The 22,681-nt window shown below is 40.8% G+C and overlaps 1 protein-coding gene across 1 annotated transcript; it reads right to left on the minus strand.

The window, feature by feature from the left end:
• Positions 1-1,706: 1,706 nt before the first annotated feature.
• TM4SF19 (transmembrane 4 L six family member 19) lies at positions 1,707-21,181 on the minus strand. The gene is made up of 6 exons (XM_054983670.1): positions 21,097-21,181; positions 19,390-19,581; positions 16,644-16,721; positions 15,388-15,569; positions 13,785-13,974; positions 1,707-3,061 (listed from the first exon to the last, which is right to left on the minus strand). Exons 2-5 carry the CDS (start codon positions 19,564-19,566, stop codon positions 13,785-13,787), a joined length of 627 nt encoding a protein of 208 aa, XP_054839645.1. The 5' UTR covers positions 19,567-19,581; positions 21,097-21,181; the 3' UTR covers positions 1,707-3,061.
• Between the last annotated feature and the right edge of the window lie 1,500 nt (positions 21,182-22,681).

The raw sequence follows: 22,681 nt of genomic DNA on the forward strand, positions 1-22,681 counted from the left end.
ATATTTTGAAGCTTACTTCTTAAAGTGGACGTTATGTCAGAGCCCAAATCTTTTGTTTCAGAGCTTTTTGTAGCAACTGTGACACAACAACACCTCATGTTGCGCTTAGAAGAGATGTTGTCAAGGAGCAAGATGAAATGAGGCCCCATATGAGGGTAAATAAACTAATGCAACAGTAGAACTGGCTCCATTCACTGTGGACTGTATAGGAGACCTTTCTTTGGTCCCCCTGCCTTCTGGGGTGAAGTGGACAGTGACAAACAGAGTGACTTTTCTGTTCTTTCAGACGCCAGATAAATACTTGTTCTTAGTTTATTTTAATTTTATTTTTAATTACTTCCCCACCCACTTCTTCCTCACCTGATAGGGTTTCCTCTAGGTTATTTATATTTAACTGGTTTAAGTACATTATTGTTAGTTATTTATTTTCAGGTTTTAAAAAAGATTTAATGTCCATTTTAAAAAAAATACCTGCCCCTGTAGTTTAACTACTATGTTTTAATAATCTAGTGGTGGTTTTAATATATTTTTGTGATGTGTTATAACTGATAATACATGTTTTATAAGATACTTTGAACTTAAGGGTGGGGACAGGATTAAACAAGTTAAGATAAATACATTTCAGGTGGGTAGCTGTATTGGTTTGTAGTATAAGAGCAAGATTTAAGTCCAGTAAGCATCTTAAAGACTAAGAAGATTTCCAGGTCATAAGTTTTGCTGCTACTGGACTCAACTCTTGTTCTTTTGATCAATAAGATTTCCTAGTCACACACATAACTATGCATTGCCTAGAACCCTTGTAAAGGGATAAATAGCCTTTTGTATAGGAAGGCAAATGCACTCCAGCCCCAGCTGCACTATTTCCCTGCTGCCATCATTATTTTTTAAAACGTTAATGAAACTAACAAGTTCCCCACCACCAGGGCAGCAGTAACTCTGCAGAGCCCTTCTGAAAGGCATAACTGTTATCATTACCCATGTTTTTGTCAACTCACAACAGTTTTTAAAAATAAAATAAATATTATTGTATACTACAGTTCTGATGGGAGCACACATGGTGAAATTATTAGTATTTTTTAATTTATTTCAGAGATTTCACCCTTTTTTAATCCATAAGGATCCATGCGGTGATTTCAAAACAGCATAAAAACTACATTAACAGTTAGCAAGGCTTTCTTCTCCTTCCACAACAAGTCTGGGTGGGAGTGGAGGGGTGACACTTGTTTCTCCAGACTTTTTGTTACAGTTGGGGGGGGGGGCGGGAATTATGTCAGGTTCAATAATGCCTTTTAAAAATGGCACCAGCAGGGATGGCAAGGTGGAATGCTTACACACAGCCAACCGCATTACTAATGGCTGTGCTCCATTCCACTTAATATGACAGATCTACAGTCCGTGCAAGCCTGAAAGGAGTATTTTGTCACAATTGCAATAGAAGTTTTTAAATATGTACAAAATCAGTACTTGAAGAGGGGGAGGGACACAGAATGGGGATGAATGGATTGGGGATTAATGTTGTTTAGATTCTCAGGAATAAATGAGTGACTAAATGGTATTGATACCAGAAAAAAGAAGTAACATAGAAGCATGCTGCTTCTGGAGGTCTCAGAACACATCACAAGTATCATTCGCTGAGCTTCCTTTTGTTTTTTTTTTAGAAAAATAAGTAACTTTATTTAATATTCTGGCACATGAATTTTCAAGTTTTCATTCATCAGCCCTGCTTTCACAGTGGATTACAACAACAACATCAGCAACAAAAACAGTAATTTGAGGAATTTCTGGCATGCCTTGGAAGATCACAGAGGAAGAAGCACAACTCTGCTTCTCAAAATTACAGTCTCTCTCTTGGAAAGGATATGATTTCTCCCCTTCATCTTCAGCAATTGGGTCTGAAAATTATTGTGTTTGGTTGGTGGGGGAAGAGCTGGCAGTACTAATGTTTTGAGCTAGCAGCAAACTTTCCTGCTTCAGTAGGTCATTTAAAGGGACTTTGTCTTGGTTGCTACCTTGCAATCTTCAGCATGTGTACAGGTGATGCAAATACATGAGTGTACATATTCACTTTGGGTGGCATGGCTTTGCATTAATGCAATCATACTTCAAATCAGCATTTTGTGTATAAATATCCTAGGAAAAATTCCAGAGATATTCTGCTTGGCCCTTCCAATGGAGGAGATCATGCTGTTCCATATCTTGTTTTTTCAGTATTTCTATTTTTTCTATCATCCTGCATTGTCTCTGACAATAGAAGAGTATTAAGGAGGGCCAGTCCCTTTTCTGGAGCCTTTCAACATAACTCAAGTGTCACTCACACGAGGAAAAGAGATGATGTTCCTCTTCAGGCCTGGTCATCCTTGACTTCTTGACTGAGAAAGTTCTGTGTGTTTTTGGCTTCTCTGGCTCTGAAGAATGCAACTTCAGTCTCCCTTTAAATCAATGTATCAAACCTCTTCTTTCCACTTGCAAAACCATGGCATGGGCTTGTGCATAAGTTGCATGATCTCACTAGCGCTGGCTTTCTAAATTTAAGGGCTGCATGAAAGGTAGACAGCCGGATACAACCTGGACCTGGTGCTAAATCCTCCTTTCCATTTCTTCTGTACCAGAGGTACTTTGTGCCTTGATGTTATGACGCAAGAATGTGAAAGGTTAGAAATAACACCAAGAAGTGCCCTTTTGGCACAAGAACCAAGTGCATGCAAAGGGGTTTGAGTATGTTTAAATAAATAAATAAATAAATAAGCATTAAAACATTGTTAATTCTAAAAGCATTTAACTTGTATCCTATTACTCCTCAGAGGATCTTTAATTAGAAGAAGATTCTGCATTTAGTTGATCAGAATGTCAGGGTTCAACTCATCATAACTTAAGGATTCCATCCCCTGCCTAACTCTATGCCACAGTGCGATGTTGGTGGCAGTGGTTACCTTCTGTGGCTGACTTATATGTTCCTGTGGAAACGACGTCATATCTTCCACTGAAGGGTGAGTGGTGGCTGATTACTGCCTGGCAAGCACCACTTCTTTTCTTCACGGACAACACAAGAACCAGATCAAACCTGCAACAACAAAAGCAACTGACTATAGGCATAGATTAGATAGCATTCATTCCTTACAGGCTCACATATAGAGAGATGTAGAAAACAGTGCTTGTCATGTTGGTCCCAAAGTACAGGAACTACAAAAATAGGTTAAAAACATAGTTTTGTTATTGCACCAATTTAGGTCTAAACCAGAGAAGCACCCCTCAACATTAACTATATTTGGAAGCAGAGAGAGACCCACTAACTGAGGGGACAAAATGCAAACAAGTCCATATAATATAGTTCATAAAATGCAATAGTGAACAAGTACAAGTGCTAACATATAATAAATATACAATTGGCAGTTCAAGAAAAGAGGGAGGCTCAGTTCTGGGAACTAGTGTCCTTTGGAACAGGTAGACACACACACACCCCAGTTGGATGCCCAAATTTTAGCGAAAGACTGGCATGTACACTTCAGCCAAGTATTCAGGGCCTCCTCAATTCTCCAGAACAAGATACCCAAGAAGATACCTCCTGCTGAACTTTCTACCCTGCCACAATGGCCCCCTGTTACTGAGACTGAGATCAGAGGTCTTATTTCCTCACTTGCCTCTGGAAAGTCCCCCGGTGAGGATCTGATTCCCCCCAAGATGTTTAAGTCCTTCCCTGATTGGTGGGCTCCCATCTTAGCTAAGTTATTCATCCAGGTAAATTCAACAGGGGTCTTCCTCTCAGGGTGGAAATTGAGTATAGTAGTCCCAGTGTTTAAAAGGGGGAGCAAAGCAGATCCCCAGAATTACCACCCAATAAGCTTGCTGGACATAGCTGCCAAATTGTATAGCAAATCTCTGCTATGTAAGCTGGAGGATTGGGAAGCCTCCAACCAAGTCATCTATCCTGAGCAAGCTGGCTTCTGCAAAGGGCATTGTACCATCGACCACAGTCAAACCCTTTACCAACTAGCGTCCCGAAATATCAAGGGCCCCACTAAATCTCTGTATGCAGGCTTCGTGAACAGGCGCTTTTGACTCCATTCACAGAGAACGCCTCTGGATGAAGCTGGCTGCCTCAAACATAGATAGGAGGCTATTGTTTCTTCTGCAGGAATTCCATTCCAACATCTTTGCAAAAATCAGGGTGGGCACCTCAGGCTCTTTAACAGAGGCAATACCAGTTCTGAGAGGAGTAAAGCAGGGATATTTCCTGGCCCCTTTGCTTTTTAACTTATATCTAAACAATATTATCCCAACATTATCCGGCCCTGAGTTTGTCCCCCCCCCTTTAGGATCTCAGAAAATATCTATTCTTTTATATGCTGATGATATGGTCCTGGTCTCTCTTACCTGTGTTGGCCTTAAAAGGCTTTTACATAAACTTGGTGACTTTTGCAAAGAAGAGGCCTTAAACATCAATTACGCCAAGACAAAAGTCTTTGTTTTCAGGAAAAGGCCTCGTAGGTACAAGTGGACCATAGATGGAACCACCATAGAACAGTGCAGCACCTTTAAATGCCTGGGGATTACGTTTAGCGAAACTCTGTCTTGGAGGGCGCATCTGGCAATAACCAAATCTGCAGTTCTTAGGTCAATTGGTGCCATTCTGAAATTTTACTATACAAAAGGAGGTCTTCTAATAGACTTGGCACTGAAAATATACTTGAGCAAGGCTATTCCTCAACTCCTTTATGGAGGAGAGGTCTGGGGTTGGAAAGATTGTTTAATTACAGCTTTGGAATCTATCCAAAACCATTTCCTAAGGAGAATTTTAGCTTTACCAAAAGGTACTCCTGCAGCTCTTATGCGAGCAGAGCTTGGCCTGCCCTCAGTCAGAGCCCGTGTACATCTAGCCCTGCTCATATTCTGGAGGAAGGAGCGTAACAACAATTCCAATCTATTTCACAGGTTATGCTATGAAATTATGCATAAAAAGGAGGCTGTACAACTAGCCAGCTATAATAACATCCTTCGATGTTACTCCATCTGTGATGACTCCCAGGGTGTCCCGGCTGCTGGCTTGAACATTCGGGAATCGGACTTCCGGTTTGGGATCCATGGAGGTCTAACGCAGCTCTAAGTGCAGAGCTGACCGGGCTGCCGTTTCAGCGGCCGGAGGGGCACAAATAGCCCCCGGCCACCTGCTCTCAGGCGGAGAACAGGCAAAGAACGCTCAAAGACCTCAGGGCGCGTTGATCTCGGGCGAGGGGGGGTTCTGCGCTAAGGACTCTCTCTCGACCCTTGAGGTCCCACCCTTTGACAGGTCGGCATAGATCTCTGCGGCAGACCCGGGGCCAGTGCGGCTGGCATAAGACCTTTGTGCCCAAGCCTCAACAGGGGGAAGACAAACGGAAAGAGAACTTAAGATTAAAGCAGTGATTACAACCCAGAAAGACGTTTGAAAAGGTAAAGATCACTATCTCCTGAATTGGGATGGACTGTTAAGAGTAACGAAGTTTTAAAAGGACTTTTTAAACTGCAACAGACTTACTATAAGGAGGGGGAAACCTGGCAAGAAATAGATTGCAAAAAGGACTAAGTAAAAAGAAGTAATTTAAGAAAAGGGACATTTGTTTATCATACCTGTGGTTGAGAATCGATAGCAGGCTGTGGGAAAATTTCTACCATCGCGAGAGCTGCAGCGGAGAGTCGGGAAACAGGAAGTACGTAATAGTGATAGAGTCGTCAGAAGGAGACGGCCCCTACTGGAAGACAGGAAGAAGGGCATCGCCATTTTTGAACAGGGAAGGGCTTTGGCTTCAGCAAGGGCGGAAGTAGGACATCTTGGATTGCAAAAAGGTACAGAGAAACCACAGAGAAAAGACGCCCGACATTTTGGATTTTCGGAGCGATTTTTGTTTATTTAAAGGACCGGGACTTTTAAATTAGTTAAAAGGATTATCAATTTGGACACCATGGAGCTAAGAAAACGTGCAGACTCGTGGGAGCGAGGTAAATCAAGCCCCACGATGTCGAAGAAAGAGTGGCAAGCAGCCATAGAGAACTTGGACAAAAAATTTTGTGAAATGCTAAAGGAGCTTAAAGAAACAAAATTGGAGTTGGTGAAAGAAGTCAAAGATGTCAAAGAGACAGTTAAAAATGAGCTGGCAGAAGTAAAAAAGGGAATGGAGACGATACAAACCGACTTGCAGGCAGCGCAGCAAAAAGTTAATGATGTGGAGAAGGCGATGGACAATCTTACAGAGACGCAGCGAACGGATATGAGAGTAATGAGGGGAAGAATGGCAGTTGCGGAGAGTAAATATATGGAGAAGCAGCTGAGGTTTCGAGGTTTGTCGGAAGTAGAAGGAAAGACAGCACAAGAACAGGTGACTGAAGTGTTAGCTGAATACCTGGAAAAGGAGGAGGAGGAGGTTGTGGCTTTCCTGGATGTGGTGTACCGAATAAATTCCAGATTTGCGACCCAGAGAAAGGTACCAAGGGATGTAATAGTGCAATTTACGACAAGGAATGTAAGGGAAATGATAGTGACTAAGCAATTTCAAGATCCATTGATAGTTGATGGCAAGACAATTATCATTATGAAGGAGTTACCCAGATCGGTGCTCTTGGACCGGAAAAAATACAAAGTGTTAGTCCAGACTTTGAAAGACATGAAAGTAAGATATAGATGGGAATTACCGGAAGGGATATCTTTTGAATTTGGAGGAGTAAGAAAGCGCATCAGATCTGAATTGGAAATGGAAAGGTTCATGACGGACAATGAAAAAGACTTACCAACAACAAGGCTTTGAATATGGAGTGCAAAGTTTTATCGTGGAATGTAAATGGACTCAACTCACCTAATAAGCGAAAAAGTATTTTCCACTGGCTATTAAAACAGAAATGTGATATAGTTTGCTTACAAGAGACTCATATTAGAAATCAGGACGTAAAATACCTTAAAGTAAGTAAATTGGGCATTGAATTTGTAGCGGCCTCAAAAAAGAAAAAAAGGGGAGTGGTATTATATATAAAAGAAGAGCTGCAGCCAAAGGTGATAATTAGAGATGGGGAAGCCAGATTTATAGCAGTGGAATGTATTTGGAATTTAAAGAAAGTGTTGGTGATTGGAATATATGCACCTAATGGAGCTAAAGAGTGCTTTTTTGAGGACTTAAAGAAGCAACTAGATGAACTTTCATATGATCAGATAATACTTGCAGGAGACTTCAATGGAGTTACGAATTTGGAACAGGACAAGAAATCAGCCACTACACAAAAGAAAAGAGGACTATTACCAAAGACTTTTTTTGGATTAATGCAACAGGAAGCGTTGGAAGATGTGTGGAGAACGCAGAATCCCACAAGCAGACAATATACCTTTTTCTCTGCAAGACATTCTACCTTATCGCGTATTGATATGATCTGGGCCTCAAAGGACTTAGTACTTTGGACTAAGGAAGTAGAAATAATGCCCATGGTAGGCTCAGATCATAACCCAATCATGTGGAAGTTTGGAAAAAGAACTAAGAGAAAAGGATGGAGAATAAATGAGGATCTGTTGCAAGAGGGAGAAAATATGGAAATGTTGAGAAGGGAGACTAAATTCTTCATACAGTACAACATGAATCAAGAAGTACCAACCAACAAGGTATGGGACACGTATAAAGCAGTAATCAGAGGTGTATTAATGGACTTAAATGGAAGACTTCGAAGGAAAAAAGAGGAGAAGAGACAGGAGATTATGGAAAAAACAAAAGCCAAAGAAATACAGCTGAAGAAAAGACCAGGGAAAAAGAAAATATATCAGGATATTAAAATCCTTCAGGAGCAGTTGACGGCTATGAATAATAAAGAACTGGAATGGAATCTTAAAAGACTGAATCAAAAGTCGTTTGAAGGGGCGAATAAACCTGGGAAATTTTTGGCATGGCAATTGAAGAAAAGAAAGGAGAAAAAGATAATAAATAAAATATGTGATGACAATAAAGTACATTTGGAACAGGTCGCTATTAGCAGAGCCTTTTATAAATTCTACGCTAAATTGTATGATAAGAAAGAAGTGAATAAAGATGCGATAGCCGCATATTTGGAGAAAATGAAGCTTCCAGTAATTTCCGAGGAGTGGAGAGTTAAGCTAAACAGTGAAGTAACAGAAGAAGAGATAAGGAAGGCAATACAGTCAACAAACTTAGGAAAAGCGCCAGGGCCTGATGGACTTACAGCTAAGTTTTACAAGGCAATGGCCAATGAACTGGTACCGTTTCTAAAAGAGGTGATCAATGGTGTTTTGAGGGACCAAAGGATCCCAGATACCTGGAGTGAAGCAAATATATCATTGATCCCCAAAGAAGGACAGGACTTGACCAATGTCAAAAATTACAGACCTATCTCTTTACTCAATAATGACTACAAGATTTTTGCAAAGATCTTGGTGGAGAGAATAAAGGGATGGCTAGCCGAAGTTATTGGAGAAGAACAAGCAGGCTTTTTACCAAATAGACAAATTAGAGACAACCTAAGGACAGTTATAAACGCTATAGAATATTATGACAGGCGATGTGATAAGGAGGTTGGTTTCTTCTTTGTAGACGCTGAAAAAGCATTTGACAATTTGAACTGGGACTTTATGTTTGCCACCATGGAACAGCTACAAATGGGGGAAAGGTTCATAAGAGCAGTGAGAGAAATTTATAGAGACCAGAGTGCAGCAATTGTGGTGAATGACGAGCTGACTAAAAAATTGATTATTGGAAAGGGTACAAGACAAGGTTGCCCACTATCCCCATTGTTGTTTATTTTGGTTCTTGAAATTTTGATGATACAGATTCGAGAAGACAATGCAATCCGTGGTATAAAGATAAAAGACTTTTCCTATAAGGTCAGAGCGTTTGCAGATGATATAATGTTAATTGTGGAAGATCCAATTGAAAACATGCCCAAGGTAATAGAAAAAATTAAAGAGTTTGGAGACTTGGCAGGTTTCTATGTAAACAAAAAGAAATCAAAGATTTTATGTAAGAATATGACCAAACAAAAACAACAGTTATTAACGGAAATAATAGATTGTGAGGTAACAAGTAAGGTGAAGTATTTGGGAATTGAATTGACTGCAAAAAATATAGATCTATTCAAGAATAATTATGAGAAATTATGGACTCAAATAGAGCATGATTTGATTAAATGGAATAGACTGAATTTGTCATGGTTGGGAAGAATTGCAGTAATCAAGATGAACGTGTTACCAAGAGTTATGTTTCTGTTACAGACGATACCAAACATTAGGGACTCCAAGCAATTTGATAAATGGCAGAGGAAAATATCAGAGTTTGTGTGGGCAGGCAGGAAGCCTCAAGTGAAAATGAAAGTGTTACAGGATGCAAAAGAAAGAGGGGGAATGCAACTGCCCAACTTGAGACTTTATTATGATGCAATCTGTCTGGTATGGTTGAAGGATTGGATCATGTTGAAAAATTGCAAACTGCTGGCCTTAGAGGGGTACAAAAAATTATTTGGATGGCATGCATACCTATGGTATGATAAAGTAAAAGCAGATTCTATGTTTCTGCATCACTACATTCGGAGAAGCCTCTTTACAATTTGGAAGAAGTATAAAGAATACCTACAAGAAGGAATTCCCTCCTGGGTGGTTCCATATGAAGTAATAGATCCAAGAACGGTCGACAATGAACAACAGTGTTTAACGTACAAGGAGATAACTCAAATAGAATCTTTTAAAATAAGAATAAGAACGCAACAAGAGCTGTCTCCAAACTACGACTGGTTTCAATATAGACAAGTTAGAGATCTTTATTACTCAGACTGTGCGAAGGGAGGGATAAGGATGGAGGACTCAGAATTAGAGAAAGTAATTTTACAAGAAGACCAAAAGGAAATTTCCAAGGTTTACAAGGTGTTGTTAAAATGGTATACTGAAGATGAGATAGTCAAAGTGCAAATGGTGAAGTGGGCTATAAACTTTAATAAAGAAATAACAATGGAGGCGTGGGAATATTTGTGGAAACATACATTGAAAATCACGACATGTACCAATATTAAAGAGAATATTTACAAAATGATCTACCGTTGGTATCTGACGCCAAAGAAGATTGCGCTAGGGAACTCGAATATGTCTAATAAATGCTGGAAATGTAAAAAACATGAGGGATCAATGTATCACATGTGGTGGACTTGCGAGGTAGCTAGGCAGTACTGGGGGGAAATAATAAGAGCAATGAGTGAGATTTTACAATTTCAAGTTAATAAGAACCCAGAACTCCTGCTACTGAACTTGGGAATGGAAGACATTCCAGCACAACATAGGACATTGATATTTTATATGACGGCAGCAGCCAGACTTTTGTATGCGCAGAAGTGGAAAGTACAAGAAGTGCCAACTACTGAGGACTGGATTTACAAATTGCTGTACATGGCGGAGATGGACAAAATGACAAGAAAACTGAGAGACCTTGATCCAGGGCAGTTTAACACGGACTGGGGAAAGCTGAAACAATATTTGGTGAAAAAATGGGAGGTGGGAGGAGAACTGTGGCAGTTTGAAAATTATTGAGGTACACAGGAGGAGAGAAGTGACTATACCGAGGGGGTGGAGAGTTAATGGAAAAATTCTAAGCAACTTTATATGATTTTTAAGTATTATACTAAGTAGTGTTGATACTATGAGAATTATTGGGATAGAAATTAACTAATCTATATTTTGTGGAAAGATAACCGTATAACATAGAGTGAATATATACATACATTCGTAAATTTAAAAATAGGTCTAATTGTTAGACTTATGGTATATGTATAGATAAAGAACAATATATAGAATAGAAGCCTAAGTAAATGACAATAAGTGTGTATAATAAGTATGTGTATAGCAGTATTGGAATTGATGTATAAAGGGGGGCAAATTGTTTGTCCCATATTGAAGAGAATAGAAGGAGTAAGATAAAATACAGGTTATCAAAATGAATATTATTAGTAGTTTTAATGAAGAAGATAGATTAAGGGGATTTTATTTATATGACAATTTATATGACAATCTATATGTGAAAGGAAGTGGAAATAGTGCTTAGAAGAATCTGAAAGTATATTATAATAAATAAATAAAATAAGTATGAAGGGAGTAGAGGGAAAGTGGATAGGGGGTTGGAAAACTGTTGGAAGTCAACAAAAAGGGGGGGAAAGGGAGGGGGTTAGAATTAGAAGAAATTAAAGAATGTGATTACAATTGTTATTATATGTTTCTAATCCAATAAAAAATTAAAAAAAAAAACATTCGGGAATCGGTGTTACACTGTGATGCTGTAATGGATAGGCAGGAATCTCCTATTCCAAATTCTCCCCATGGTTTAAACTTTTCAAGAAGGACCATGTTAGAGCTCCCTATCTGGTCAACATCCTCCCTCACAACCTCAGAACAGCCTTTACCTCAATTCGGTTCCAAACTATGCCCACAGAGCTGCTAGCTGGGAGCTATGCCAAAACACCTCAAGCCCGCCGCTACTGTATTTGTGGTGCTCACGTTGCGGAGGATTTACCACACTACATACTATCTTGCCCACTTTATGCAGAGCCAAGGAATAAATTCCTAGAAGAGTTTTTAATTGGTTTAAACCCCTCTTCAGACTCTGAGAAATTGTTTTTTCTCCTGTCTGACTCTGCTGCATTTGTTTCTTATAGAGTCTCTCTGTTTGCCTTAGCAGCCAAGAAAATCCGGGCTAGCGTTGTTTCCAGGGACAGCAATAGTTTTATCTGACTGGTATTTTCTACCTTGATCATTTTAATCTTTTAATATTTGTACATATATTAATGTACATATTTGTACATTTCTCTCCCCATATATTCCCCAGAGGACACTCCGATCAGGGGACAAACAACTGTTGGTGGTCCCTGGCCCCAAGGAGGCCCGCCTAGCCTCGACTAGAGCCAGGGCCTTTTCAGTCCTGGCTCCCACCTGGTGGAATGCTCTGTCTGCTGAAATCAGGGCCTGGCAGGACCTACTATCCTTTCGCCAGGCCTGCAAGACAGAGTTGTTCCGCCAGGCATATGGCTGAGGCTGGGCCTCTGCCGGCCTGGGGGGGGAAAGGGGGGGTGTATAAAACCCTCCCTGTGAAGGCTGTCCACCATCTTGTTTTAAATATGTTGTTTTAATGAATATGAATTTTTAATTGTATTTTAATTGTATTTTTAATATGTTGGTATCCACCCTGAGCCCGCTTGCGGGGAGGGCAGAATACAAATTTGAAATAAATAAATAAATAAATATGTTTACATGTTAGAGTGCTTTATGTGTTTTATTTGTAATGGCCTTTGGCCACAAACAATAAACTTACCTTACCTGACCAATAAATATACAATAATGGAATAACTTATCAAAATATACAGTAGGTTAATTTCATATCAAAAATAGATATCTCTCATAGTCCAAAACCTGAATAAATAACATACAAAAGTTGTAAAGTAACCGATGAGTCCAGGTGATGAAAAAATATTTCCAGAAGCACCAGGCTAAAATCTGTGCTTTTCTTTTGTACACTTTTCTTATTCTAGCAGGTGCACAGGAGAAGAGAAATGCCATGATATACAGGTAGGTAATGGTGGATGAGTAACAGCTGATCAGCCCACAGCGGATCTTCGCAGTGTGCCTACGACAGACACACAAGAGTATTCATGTGTTTGTGTGGGTGCACAGTGGACTTAATGAACAACCCCTGAGGAAATTGTTCCATGAAACAAGCTGCAAAGTAGCCAGCCCCTTGTTGGGTCTTTGGGGTCTCTCCCCCTGCTCTTTCAGCCTGGTACTTCTGGGGATATTTTATCATCACCAGGACTCATCGGCCACTTTATAACTTTTGTATGTTATTTATTCAGGTTTTGGACTTTGAGAGATTATCTATTTTTGGTATGAAATTGACTTACTGTATATTTTGATGTTATTCCATCATTGTGTATTTATTATATATTAGCACTTGCACTTGTTCACTATTGCACTTTATAAATATTATTGTATGGACTTGTTTGCATCTTGTCCCCTCAGTTAGTGGGTCTCCGCTTCCAATTTAGATCTGAGCAGACAAGCTTTTGAGTATCAAAGAACTCTTCCTCAGAGTTTGATGGTCAAAGACATCTGTGAAACACAAGAGGTTGCACACATAATGTATCATGTATCAACATAAATTAGTCCAACAAATAGTATTATGCAATTAATTACTATTTCTCTTTTGCACAGAAATGTATAGCGTGGAATGTTAATATAGAAGAGACATGCTAAAGCTAACTATATTTTTTTTCAAAACCAGCAAAGGATGCTGTTTTAACATCAGCAGCCAAAGATTGTGCTAATTCTCTACCCCAATTCAATGCTGAGCATAACACAGAGATTCTTTTCATACCCATAAAACTGTCTGACAAAAGGGCATCAGAATCTTGCCCTTTTCACAACTCTAAGCTGTAGTTCACATTAGGCTGCTGTCAGCTGCAGGAGCCTGGTCATATGACTTTTTTGGTGCTTTCTCTCTGAAAGAAAGATTATCTCAACATGCAATGAGCCTTCAACAATTTACATTCTTTCCTGTCTTGCCTCCATCCCATCACATTACTCGTGTATCTTAAGTAGTCTGATCAGATTCTTCCTTCATATGATGACCAGGGAAGAAGGAATTTTAGCACCCAGGCTATAATTTGAACTGCTTGCTTCCATATACCCTTGGTGGATCATGGATGGAGAAAGGGAAACATGCATCTAAAAGACTTAGAGCACAACCAATAGAAATACAGAAGGCAGGAAATGATTTGGAATCTCTGGAACCTACCTATTTCTTGTCACAAAAGCCACAGATACATCCAAAAAAGCCATTGATGATCTGAAGAGCAGCTAAGACCATCTCAATCATGCTGATGATTAGGAGGGCAAAGAAGAAATAAATATTCCAGGCTACCACATTGCGGGGCTCAATGCAAACAGAATTCCAAAGGGAAGGATCATACAAGTAATTCTGAGTCCTTAAAGAAACAGATGTTGAATGAGAAATCTATAGAGGGGAAATATCAAAAAGGATGATAAAGGCAGCCTATTCAACTAGACAATGTTCTTTGTATATGCTTTTGAAACATTAAAAGTTGTTGAATTCTCTGGGCAGATAGATACAAAGTGCTATTGACTGCTTTTTGTTTATTGCTTTTACCATTACAGTATAACAGATACGGCTTCTTTGGTTGCACTGTCTCAAAATCATAGACAAGATGGTTAACTGGAACTAGGCTTGCAAGTCCCCTGTGGGGGCCGGGGATCCCCCACTCCCACCCTCTACCCCCCATTCCCACTTACCTGGCCAGCAGGGAGGGGAACATGCCTCCTGGGCACGCTCCTGGGTGGCGTAGTCCAAATTGGGCCTGATTTGGGCTGCTGGAGCGCTGCCGCACTCTGCAGAGGCCCGATCTGGACCAAATTAGGGTGCTGCAGAATGCGGCAGCACTCCCATGCTCTTCAGGGGGCTGAATCTGACTTGATTCAACCTGTATCAGGCTAGATTTGGCCCCTGCGAAGCATGGGAGCACTCCCAGGGGTGGCTCCCGCCCTGCGCAATAATGTCACTTTCCGGGGGGAGGGGTAACAGAGCAGTCAGTACCAGGTCTCCCACCTCCCACCAGGAGGGTAGGGGGGCCTGGCAAGCCTAACTGGAACTCCAGTAGCATACCTCTGAACTTCACTTGCTGGGAGGCAACTGTGAGAAGATTTAGCCTCTGTGCCTATGCCTATAGTCGTTTTGGGACATCTAATTGGCTGCTGTGGGGAAAGAGTATGTTAGACTAGATAGGCCAATAGTCAGATCTAGCCAGGAGCAGACTGGGCCATTTACTCTGGGCTGAAGAGTCTTCCAGGCATGCAGACCCGGTCCATAGTGATGCCGGATGCCGAATGACCCATCGTCACCTGCTTCTCTGCCACTGCTGCTTGCATTTAAGCCAAGTAGCCCTGAGCACGGGGTGAGGTGACGTGTGAACCTACAATATCATGGCAACGGCTGGCAGGATCTGAGTGCTCCCCTCCAGGGCAGCAACCTGCCAGGAACCTTCCCAGTTAGTTGAACATTTAAACAATTCAATGATTTGTTTAAACAATGAGGACTCAAAGAGGTTTAACAATTAAAAAAATACAATGTGAACAAACAGGCTTATGTCACAATCAACTTCCTCTGGGCCAGCTCAGGCTTTAAAAAATTGCCAGGCTGGAGTTTCAGTTCTCTCCCTCCCTCATAAGGATGTTCTTGTTTCTTAGATTACATCAAGACAGCATTTGCAAATCCTTTTTACTGCTATGAAGGTTATTCTAACATTTCATAACTGAAGAAAAAGTTGCAGCTTTTCAAATTTCCATCTGTTATAAGCCACCCCATAAATGCTGAGCCTTCTTACCTGCTGTTCAAGGGTGGAGTGTCCATTACGAGAAATGGATAATCCCATTGCTGCATCTTGCTTTGGTTATAAGTGGAATTATAGAGACAGAGGGGCCCCTCCGTCACACCTACACCAGACAAAATAAAGCAAGCAGCTGATCCCAGCAAAGCCAGTGCTGACAATACAATGGAGAGAAACATCTGTGGGCAAAAGGGGCACATGGATTAATCTGATCATATAAGACCTCTTCAGCTGCATCATTCAACCTCTAGAGCAATGTGATCACAGACCGGCCCCTCCAGTGACTCTGAAACAGCCACTGATCAGGGGGACCATTAGGAAGGGGAGAAAGAGCACCATATCCTCGTGGATGGTCCAAAATCCTTATTTTTTGAAGTCTCATGTGTGGAAAGGTTTCAGCAATTTTTTAAAGTTTAACATCTGTTGAACTTGATCAAAAGTATGAAAAGTATGCCCATAAAAAGGAGACCATCACCAGGCATAATTGGAATTCTGTGCCTTCGTTTCCTCAACTGAGAGTCAATATTCCTGTGGCAAAAATATTTCTGCTTCCATTTTTAAGGGTCTCTGGGTATTTTTACAGACATGATTTTTACCAAACTCTATTTGACACACACACCCAAATATGGATAATGGACAATATTTAATTCTTTGTCAAAGCTCTACTTTGCCTCTTTGTGATTTTTATGGAAACAATAAAAATCCTTTGTCCTCAGGCTCTTCCAGGTATTACTTAGCAGACTTGCCTAGTTCTTGCCTAGTCTAGAGAACTTGTCCAGCACACCTGAATCTGATATCCTTGTTACAAGGGCTGACATTTCCATTGGCCATAGTTATAGTTTATAGTCAGATTGCCAGCTTTGTTCTTTGCACCTGGACCCAGAGAACTCTGATTATTTGGACCAGCCAGTTCGTTTTTCTCGTCTTAAGATTTTTCCGCAAGCCAGGAAATGAAAAAGAGCTATGCTCATCTCCGCACCCTTCTTCTTAGACTGCTTCCTCTCTTTAAAGTTCAAGCAAAATAGATGAACAGCTTTTTCCCTGAGTGATCCGCCAATTACCAGATACTTTATCCTGCTTTAGAAATGGTGAATTCTGCAGGGGGGTTTGTTTGTTTGTTTTTACTATACCATAAAGAATGATTGGTTGAGTTCTGAATGGCACAGAATGCAAAGATCACACACAAATCAGACACTTCGCCCCTGCTATTAAAACTGGAACTTTTTCATCAAAGGAATGAGCCACATGCCTACGTTTTGACAAGTTCCAGAATTGCGGGCACTGCTCCATCTCCATCCAAAAGCTGTGATGTGAATGGCAGCAGGGAGTACCTGTAAGAGAGAAGCAATTCAGAACTAATGGACATGTGCTCTAGGATGGAGGGGGAGGCAGAAGAGGAAAATCAATGGAGTGATAGAGGGGGAAGGCTGAACCACCTAGTCTACAAGGATTTCTCATCCACGGGGCCAACTTGACAGGGCAACCTTGCGGGAGGAGCAGAGGGGAGGTGTATTCCTGCCAGAGCTACTGTATCCAAGCCAGGGGGAAGTTTTTGGAGTGGCTAGAAGGATAGTGGATGAGTTTCCACATAATATTGACAGCTGATCCCAGAAGAGGAGTTTGGGAGGAGAGAGCTATGTAAGGGTGTTTTTTAAAAAATTACATATAGCTTTTAATTAAATTTTGCATCTGGTTGATAAGGATAACATGCAACAGATATGCAGAAGTCAAGACACAATTTGCACTATAAGATAAACCTTGTAATCCTTTTTAGAGCTTCTGAAGGTCCTTCTACCTTGCCTTTTACTTATTCATTGAAAGGTCATTTAGTGGACCTCTCTTTATCATCAATCCATTGAGTGTTAATGACATCTATCACCTTGGAGGTTATCAAAGAATACTTGAATTTCTCAGGTGAATGTTGGGTTTGTTATAAGGATAAAGCTGATTTTTTTCCCCACACGTGGTGGTTATGTGAAAATGCACAGAAATATTGAAATATGATGGCTGATACAGTTTTAAATATCTTGTGAGTAGTGCTACCTAAACCCTGTGAGATTTTTCTATTAAATTATGTTAAGGTGTTAGATTCTTCAATATAAGCAGTGGTTAATACTTGTTAACAGCTGCAAGGCTGGTCTGGGTTAGATTTTGGAAGACAAGGTATCTTCCTAGTAAACTAGACAGTTTAAGGAAAATTTGGAAGATAGTAAAGTTAGTTAGGGTTACTGCTTTGGTTAATAAGAAAGAAATTAAAGGTCGGAAAGCATACTGGATTCCATTCTTATCTTATATTAAAAGGATTACCTGCGAGTAAAAAACAAGTATAGGCCTGTTTTGAATTATAGTTGGTAATTTAAGTAGCTCCTTGTTTTGTATTTACTATTATCTATGAAACAAAAATTTGGAAAAAGCACATCTTTTTTTATTGGTAAAGTTCAGTCTCTGTGTACTCCCTTAAGACATTGATACTATTATGGGGGGAGGATATTGCGATTCTGAAAGCATCATAATAAACATTACATTTAATTACTATAAGCGGGGCATCCATGAGAAACTTATGTGAGAAGGGGAATCTCAGCGGCAGTGACACCCCACTGCTGTTCAACTCACTTGCCTGCCCCCCCCGCCTGCCTACCTACCTGTGAGCTGCTCTGCATGCCCTATCCTGGCAGAGTACCTTTATGTTATCTGCCAAAGCACAGACAGCATTTCTCTGTTGGGGGAGGGATTCATCCCCCCCCTCTTTAACTTTTCACATTTTTTCTGCAAACCAGGAAGGAGGCAGGACTCTAGAAAACAGTCTTTTCTCTGTACATGGCCCCAGTCTTCAGATTTAAGGATGCTCAGCTGTGGCTGATAATTAGATATACTGATGATATTGTAACTGTATTTTAAATGATGTTTGTTTTAATGTTAGTTTATTATTGTTAATATTTTTGTTTTGTTATCTGCCTTGAGGACTTTTTTGACTGAAAGGTGGTTTATGAATGAAACCACGACCACAACAAAAAATAATTATAAATTTGTTGTTCTTTCCCCCGAGCCTGCATTGTAACTGCAATGCAAAATGTCCTTTTGCAAGTGTTCTAGCCCCTTGATGAATACAGTTGGCAATATAATTACTGATGAACAACACAACCCCATTCCAATCACATGCCATTAATTGTTCAAAATGGCGCATGCACAGCTCATGTTATGTATACAGCCAGCATGGTCGTTTAGAAAGTGATAGAGAGACCCACCTCACACATATCATCTCACCCCTGATTTTCAAAAAGATTATGTAAATGTCACTGTATTCCACAATAGCTAAAATGTGGTTGTGGCATACTTTGTGTAATGGTGTGGGAAGAGTTTAAGGTTAATTTATCAACACTGCATAATTATAGAAGTAGAAAACAGCAAGAGTCCAGTAGCACCTATAAGACTTACTTCAGAGCTGAAGAAGTAAGCTGTGGCTCATGAAAGCTCATATCCTACCAAAAATTTTGTTAGTCTTATAGGTGCTATTGGACTCTTGTTCTTTTCTACTGCTACAGACAGACTAATGCAGCTATCCATATCGATATTGTATAATTATGCAGCTACCCATATCGAATTGTATAATTATGTTGGTTTTCTTCCAGTTAAATTTCCATGTAGGTGCTGTTAGAAAACCTGAGTTCCTCTCACAAAACTACAATTCCAAGAGTTCCCTTAGGAGAAGGAATGGCTGATAAGCAACTCTTTTAAGCATGTAGTGATAGTAGTATAGGAGGGGCTGGAGAATCAGATGAGCCCCAGGGTGACTCAAGTTCAAATCTCCTCAGCACTGAAGCTCACCAGATGACCTTGAGCCACCCACACATTCACATGCACTTTCTGTCTAACCTACCTCATAGAGTTATCGTGACGATCAAATAGGAGGGTGACCTAAGTTTTCCACCCTGAACCCATTACCAGAAAGGTGGGATAAAAATGGATGGATAGATACTTGACAAGAACATGTCCACTTACCAGCAGTCCCCCTCCCCACACTCCTGGTACTATCAAAGCATTTTTCGTGATGTGGCCCATTGTTAGGTACTGCCATTCCCAGCTGGGAAAGAGTAGGAAAATGTTGGCAGTGATGGAAAGCAGACTCAAGGTAAGGAGGCATGGGCCTAAAATTCGACTGCACGTCCCCACACACATCACCTTCGAAAAGCCCTGCAAAGGCAAAGGAAGGAAGGAAGAGTTGTTATTGCAACTCCCGTGTGGCTTCAATCCAATCCCACTTGGGCTAATTTCCAAAGAGAAAGAATAGCTGGGATCCATTGGAGATTTCCGCAGATGGAAGGACTTCCATCTGTAGAGCACAATTTTCTCACCCCCCCCCCCAACTCTGCAGCCCCAAATGCCACCTCCAAAATTCTGTATATCAATCAGGCATTTCAGGCTGCAGTGGAAGGGGAATGTGAGAAAGGCACATTCCACAGGCAGAAAACCTTCCATCTCAGAAATGCTCTGGTGGAGCTAAGCCACTGATGTATCTGCCTGGGCTGCACCCCGTCTGCTTCAATAGGCCTAGCTGCATTTTCACCCGGAATCCATCACCTCCTTCCATCTAAATACTCTCAACTGTGGTTTTCTGGAAACCTTATGGGAGAGGTTTGCTATTCTTTGCTATTTTTCCTCCTGCCAGAAGAAAGACTCTGATAATGCATAATGCTCAATCATCCATGTCTTGTGAACCTTCATAACACCACTGGTTCTTTAAAGCAAGAGCTCCAAAAACCTGTGATGTTTGGTTAAATGCAACTCAGTATGACTTCTTTCCCCTTATAATTATATAATTTACTCCACTATTTGCAACTTCCCATCAGCTCCTGACTGCCACAGTAATTGTTGAAGGATGCATGAAGCATTTGAGCTTAGTAACATCTCATAGTCTACTGCATTGCACCACGTCTCATCTGAGATAAAAACTTCACATTTGGGTTTAAACAGGAGTGTTGCTGGGTTTTACACATGAAGCTGCATTATACAGAGGCAGACCATTGGAAGTGCAATCCTAAGTAGAGTTTACTCATCTAGGTACTTGACAACGGACAAAGAATGGTGTAACTCTGCTTAGAGCTATGCTATTAAGGTCAGTTTTGTCTACTCTGAGTGGCAGTGGCTTTCTAGGGTCTCAGGTGGAGGTCTTACACAACATCTGTCTGCTTTTAACTGGAGATGCTGGGGATTGAACCTGGGGTTTTCTACATGCAGAACAGATAATCTACCATTGAGCCATGGGCCCACAGCTACAAAGCAGCTACTACATTTCCTAGTAACATTCAAAGTTCCAGAAGTGATCTTCTTGCAATATTTATCTTCCTACAGTGGGAAGCCAGAGTGCTTTAGGGATCTTTAGAAGCACCTGCTTTTCCAGATCAAACTGCGTTAAGCTGCTAGTTGTCCATTGCTGAGGGGATGGGGAGGCTGAAGACTAGTTTTGTGCCATCACTCACAAACCATCAAAGACATTCCAAGTTTCAGAATAAATGAGGACCTAGCTAGGCAATTTTTAATGGATTTTTCTTTAACACTATACTGCATCAGAAACTCAAGACCCTGCCTCTATGTAATCGTTAGGGCATGGCTGGACAATTACAACAGGTATACCCTTGGCCTTCTTGAATATTCCTGTGCTGGAGCTATTCTTCTTCAGAAAGCCATTCTTCACTGTTGTCCACTTACCTTTGAGAGATGGAATTCAGTGATGCAGATGAACGAAGCTTGTGGTACCACCTAGGACGAGGCTAGGAGGACCAGCGGTGTTGACGTGCTCCAATGGCTGTAGGCAAGGCCCCAAAAGTTTATGACTATTTATAATTCTCTGGCTGCAGCAACCCACTTGCTTTCTCCCTAGATGGTCACATTTGCTGGCCATCCTATTTTACACATTGATCACATGCTCCATCTTTCTGTAACTGGCAATTCCAACAACTCAGTTTTAGAGGAAGAAAATAGCTCACAAGGAAATGAGTAAGCTGTTTCCATGAGGAACTGGGTTTAGGGGTGGTTGTGTTTGGAACAAGGTTGTGACATACCATATGTTCAAAATAAACCTAACTGCTAACTCGAGGAGCAACATCCATGTTAGTCTGATGCTACAAAAACAAACACAAGTCTTGTGCCACCTTCAAGACTAACAACTTCATTGCAGCATAAGCTTTCATGGATCAGTGCCCATCAGATGTATGAAGTGGAACCTCAATAAGCAGATCGTAGAGGAAAATAAATTGCCTATGGGGGAATTAACAAGCCATGAAATGCACATTTTAATCCCACAACCCACAAAGTTTTCTTCCTCAGTGTATGTGTTATATATCTGTCTGCTGGGTTATGTAAGACTTCTGACTGGCAGAGTGTTCATTTTTTATCTTTTAAAATTCAGGTCTTTAGTCCTTATATCAATATAGTTGTATAAGTAGGCACAAAAAATAAAGAGGGGGTGCTGTGAGGTCACTGATGAGGCCATTGATTATGACAGCACCCTTACTGAAAATCTTGATTATTTAAGGCATGTGAGGAAGAAAATAAACCAGCTCCACAATTGAAAAAATGAAAAGGGCAGGCATGTAGAAGAACCGTACCAAAACCAATTTCAGTACTTGTGGATCAACTGCTAGGAAAATCAGGACCAAGTCAAGCATGCAGAAAAGCATTCACACGTTCTGCTTTGGAAAATTTCACAACTTAATTTTTTCCTTAGTAATTAACATACACAAAGTCTTCCTCTGTGAGGGCCTTTATCTATAGGCGAAACATCTCTAAGTATTCTTGGACAGCATTAACAGGATCCAGTATCATGTGTATGTACCAGAAGATATCAGGAAGAAATCTATGGGTATATCTTGCAAGGAAACCTTCTATGACACATGAATTGCAAGAGGTGTATCACAACACAAGTGGGGGATCTGCATGGAATTAAGGGACATTTCATTTTCTTCTTGCCCAATATTTCCCTTCCCTGAAAGCCCCCCAGCCTCTCCCCCTTTCCTGCTTCCTTCTCTTCTTTCCACCCACCAATCAACCTACCTTTATCAGCACCCTATTTTCAACTCCCACCTGCCCGACAGCTGGGAAAACTCTGACCTAGTTGCATGCTGCCAGCTGCCAGGCCCAGTTGTGCAGTGCTTCTGGAAGTGGCATCATTGCACTTGTGGGAAGTGTGCAAGCTGTGTGCTGATTCCAGAGGTTTCTTGCTTCCTGGGCCTGTTCCCCAGCATCATTTCTCCCTAGGGTTGCCAGGTCCCTTCACTCCCCTAGCAGGAGAGTG

This window comes from Eublepharis macularius, chromosome 6 (assembly GCF_028583425.1).
Source record: "Eublepharis macularius isolate TG4126 chromosome 6, MPM_Emac_v1.0, whole genome shotgun sequence".
Classification (NCBI taxonomy): domain Eukaryota; kingdom Metazoa; phylum Chordata; class Lepidosauria; order Squamata; family Eublepharidae; genus Eublepharis; species Eublepharis macularius.

Excerpts from the sequence above, each read along its gene's own strand:
- TM4SF19 (XM_054983670.1), bottom strand. The coding sequence starts at position 19,566 with ATGTGTGTGGGGACGTGCAGTCGAATTTTAGGCCCATGCCTCCTTACC. Across the intron at positions 16,722-19,389 it reads TGTGGGGAGGGGGACTGCTG|GTACTCCCTGCTGCCATTCA; the intron begins GTAAGTGGACAT and ends TCTCTCTTACAG. Across the intron at positions 13,975-15,387 it reads ACTCCACCCTTGAACAGCAG|GACTCAGAATTACTTGTATG; the intron begins GTAAGAAGGCTC and ends TGTTTCTTTAAG.